This window comes from Stegastes partitus, unplaced genomic scaffold, assembly GCF_000690725.1.
Source record: "Stegastes partitus isolate 25-593 unplaced genomic scaffold, Stegastes_partitus-1.0.2 Scaffold196, whole genome shotgun sequence".
Taxonomy (NCBI): Eukaryota; Metazoa; Chordata; class Actinopteri; family Pomacentridae; genus Stegastes; species Stegastes partitus.
The window spans coordinates 659962-664369 of NW_007577927.1; the positions used below are offsets into that span (position 1 = coordinate 659962).

The 4408-nt window shown below is 38.1% G+C and overlaps 1 protein-coding gene across 1 annotated transcript in view; it reads left to right on the plus strand.

Annotated features, from left to right (window-relative positions):
* LOC103356385 (dedicator of cytokinesis protein 3-like) overlaps positions 1–4408 on the plus strand; it is a 170787-nt gene that overhangs the window by 98086 nt on the left and 68293 nt on the right. Inside the window, exons 8-9 of the mRNA XM_008280492.1 lie at positions 2436–2477; positions 3922–4076. Coding sequence (XP_008278714.1) covers positions 2436–2477; positions 3922–4076 — 197 coding nt within the window. The remainder of the gene's footprint in view (positions 1–2435; positions 2478–3921; positions 4077–4408) is intronic.

Sequence of the window (4408 nt, forward strand, 5' to 3'; positions counted from 1 at the left end):
ATGACATCATCATCTGGGCTTTCCCAGATAGTCTGAAGGATCTTAGTGGATGGAAACTTCTCTCTCTCGTTATTCTGGTGTTTAGCAGATAGAAATAATGTTGGTGATCCTGACTGACTGAAACAGGAAACCTTTAGTCTGATTGGATGTCAGACGGTGAGAAGAAAAGGTTTAATGTCTTGTTTCTTCAGTTTTCTGCTTTCAGCTCCACGTTGAACACGACTGTGGATCATTTGACTCAGTTCACAGATGAGCTGAACAACTTTGTGGAAACTCCAGCTGTGACTGATTGTTTTATTCATTCATAAGGCAGTCGAGCAGAAGGCTGGTTTTAGGTTTAACGTCCGCGAGATGCAGATTTGTGCGTTTTCGCTCAAACCTGTTGCCACGAAGACGGATTTTCTTCCACCTACAGCAAACATCTCGGATTGGTTACCTGCTAAACATCCAGCGTTAGAGCAAGAGGAGAAGAAGAAGGAGCAGAAGGAGGTTAATGTAGTGCTCAGGTCGGAGCACTTGCAGTTGACAGTCATTACTTCAATTCATCAAAGCGGGTTTCTCTCCTCGCTCTCAGCCCGTCAGCACATTCACAGACGAGTGGCGCTAACGAGTCTCTGAGGCATCGAAGCATCTTCGTGCTCTGAGGAGGAGAGTGAGCGCAGGAGAGGAGACGAGGAGAGGAAACAAGGAGAGGAAAGAGGAGGGTGTGAGGAAACAAGGACATGAAAGGGCAGCTGCATCCTTCAGCTGATCATCACCTGCAGCTGTTTCATCGTCTGACAGATGAGCAGAACAGTGATAACATATATTTTTACTTTCAGTTCACGGCGTGGCAGCAGGATGTGATATACAGATTTATTTTTATTCATCAGACGGTGAAGCGTTGTGGCTTCACTAACACAGACCGACACAGATTAACGTATACATCCTTTACACACATCTGTCTGCTCTGCTGCTACGTGGTGCGTTCATGTAGTCCAGCTGTGTGTCGCCTCTTTATCAGGAAACTGGCTGAAGCGTCCTCACCTGGAGCTCCTCGTTCATTTTATCTATCTGGTTTATTCAGTTTACGCTCTGTGACGTCCACCGTAAACGATATTTGTCTTTTTTTATTATTATTTTTAGAATTTATTACTTTTTGTATTTTTTTTTTCAATTATCAAATATATAAATGTATTATTAAATATGTCATCATCAACATCATTATTAGTAGCAGTGGTATTTAATAAAATAATGAATTTGTCATCTTTGTAAATTTACAGTTTATTTATTTACCTATTTATTTGATTTATCCATTATTACTATAACTGCTGTTATTGTTGTTGTTAATAATAATGATGACAATAATAATAATAATAATAACAATAAATAATATGCCCATATTTCATTTAATTTAATTTATACTGTATTTTGATTCCTTTTTTGGTTCCTCTATATGTCCTGGCTTTATATTTATTATTATTATTATTATTATTATTATTATTATTATTATTATTATTATTATTATTAATAATAATAATAATAATCATTATCATCATCATAATCATTTTTTGCACTTTTTAATGGTTTATTTTTCTTTTTTTTTCTTATTATTTAATTGTTTTTTCAGGACTTTGGTTATTTTATTTCCTACCTATTGGCGTATTATTTTATTTCATAAATCTCTTTACCAGGCTTAACTCTGTTTCCCTTCTATTCTGACTGGATCTTGTGTTTTTTGCACACTGGAGGTTCTGTTTAAGGCCCAGTTCACATGAAACCCGTTTCTGAGAATGTTTCTGCAAAAGCTTTCCAAAAAAACTCATAACATTCAGTGTTGTCAGTCTATATGTTCTGAACCGAGCAGCAATTTAACTGCATCTGATATCACATAAAACAATCAGAACTCCTACAGGAGGCTCAGCACCAGAACCATGTTTGGGTCAGATCATCTTCAGATCTGTAAGAACACACGGAGAAAATAAGGAAACGACGGTGAACCTCCCACGTGGTCACGTCAGGGCAGGAAATGGGCGAAATTCATGAAATGTAAAAATCAAGCGCATCTGAAACTCCGGTGGTTCTGATGTTCATGGTTCCTACATGAACATGATCCAGCAGCTCATCGATGACAAGAAACAGCTGCTTCGTCTGTCAGACTCTTCTCATGAGGGACTGGAGCAGAGGGCGTCTTTGAATTTATAGCGTTTTTAGAGCGTTGGAGGAAGACAAATAAAGACAAAAGTTAGTCCCAGATGACCCGTTTAAAGCTCCATGTGTGGTACTGTACGAGGTATCAGAGGCTGGTTTGCCAAAACTATGTCTTTACAGTTTGGGTGAAGGAGCACCTGTGATGCTTTTCAGAGGAACCTGAGGTGGACCTGGGTCCTCTGGTTGATCTGATGTGGATTAAATGCCCAGAAGCTGCTCTAACAGCTTTGTGTTTGTGTCCACAGCACCTGTCCAGTAGACACAGCGTCCAGCAGAGCACCGCTCAGGTAAGCAGGCGGCTTTATAATCACACATCTGGGTTCTGATGTTCCAGTCAGAACCACAGGTTTCCCTCCAGAGAGGCTCGACCTCGTGTGAACCTCTAAAACGCTGCTTCCACCGTTAATGTGCTTTTTGCTGCTCCGGCTCCACTTTAAGTGCAGAAAGACGCGTATTTAAATATTTCCTGCTTAAAAACTGGGTCGAGCAGCACAAATAGAATCCCTGAAAAGGTTCGACATCCATAATTTATGCGATCAATAAACTTTTCAGCGCCTTTTAGGGCCCAGAAACAGATGGAAATATTAATTAAAGGGATTTAAACTGCGGTGTTTAGAAGCCGACTCGGCGCTTTCACGCTCTGTGAAAAATAAAACATGATCTTTTTGATGAAGCATAACTCTTGTGCTGATTTAAACTGCGGGTGGATCGGCACCAGAACACTTTATTCTGTTAGCTTCAAGTAAAAACACGAGCTCTGCTGTTAAAGTTTCTCTCAGAGACGTGTTCAAGACGAACGTTATTTATGTTCAGTTCATTATGTTGGAGCTCGTCAGGAGATCACGTCCCTTCATGGAGCATTTCTTCTGTTTAATGAGGGAAAAGAAAACAGATATTGTGAGTTTTGATTTCTTATTTAACTTCTGTGCAGCGCCGAGGTGGCCTTATGGAGTAAAAGATGAATAAACCAACCAAAATATGAGGACGTGATAAATTAGTAAATAACAGCAGTATATTATACATGCAGTTAATTCAGTCTGTTTGAGTGAAAATAATAAGAAAACATGTCTGAAAATATTAATTATAATGTTATTAAAATGTCAACATATCAATAAGATTTCAGTAAATGGTATTAAATGTCCAAAAATATATTAAGATAAAATAATAACAAGTTAAAAAAATATTATTAAATGCCCGATAATATTAATAAAATGTCCAGAAACAATAAGAAAGTGTCTGAAGATATTAATAAAATGTGAAGAATATATATTTAATATAGACAACAGCTTTAATATGTCGTGGCAAACAATATCTCCAAAACAAAATTATAAAATGATAGAAAATTTTTTAATAAGTCTGAAAAATATGACCAAAAAAATCTGTGAATTTCACAAAAATCTTTGAAAATATTACTGAAATGTCCAGAAATATTTTTTTTAAAAAGGGTCTGAAAATATTAATAAAATGTGCAAAAATATTTATTTAAAACATTTATTTTGTCATAAAATATAAATGCAATTTCAGAAAATATTGACAAATATATCAAATTAAAGATGTCGACAAACAATATCTCCACAAAATTATTACAAAATTATAGAAAATGTTGAAATAAGTCAGAAAAAATATGAACAAAAAGTCTGTGACTTTCACTGAACTGTCTTTTTTAATAACAGTTGAAGTGTGTCTCTGTGAAGCTGCTAACAGGATGTGATATAAAACCATGACCTGCAGGGCGACAGTAACCGGCAGCGGCACGGCGAGCCCTGCAGGGTTCCAGTTCCTCACCACCTGCTGGTCAACCTGAAGAGCTTCACCTACAACAGCATCGGAGAGGACACCGACATCTTCTTCTCTCTGTACGACCTGCGGGAGGCCAAGACCATCAGGTAGGACGACACGACTCGGACCAAACTGCTGCTGCTTCGGTTCGGCTGTCTGAGAGAAGACGAGTCCACAGTCAGGGTTTGTTCAGAACCACAGTGAGACGGTGCCGCAGCTGCTCTCCATGTCAGGATTGTTCAGAACCGGGTTCATGTGTGTCGGTGCTGCAGCTCAAACATGACAATTCATTCATGCAAATACTCTTAAGTTTGTGCTCCTAGTTTCCCCATAGCCTCCTGTTCCTCTATATTCTATATATAGATAATAAAGTCGTCCTCACACGTCTTCATCTCCGTCCATTAAAGAAAAGGCAAAACTCACAACAGTCACTCAGATA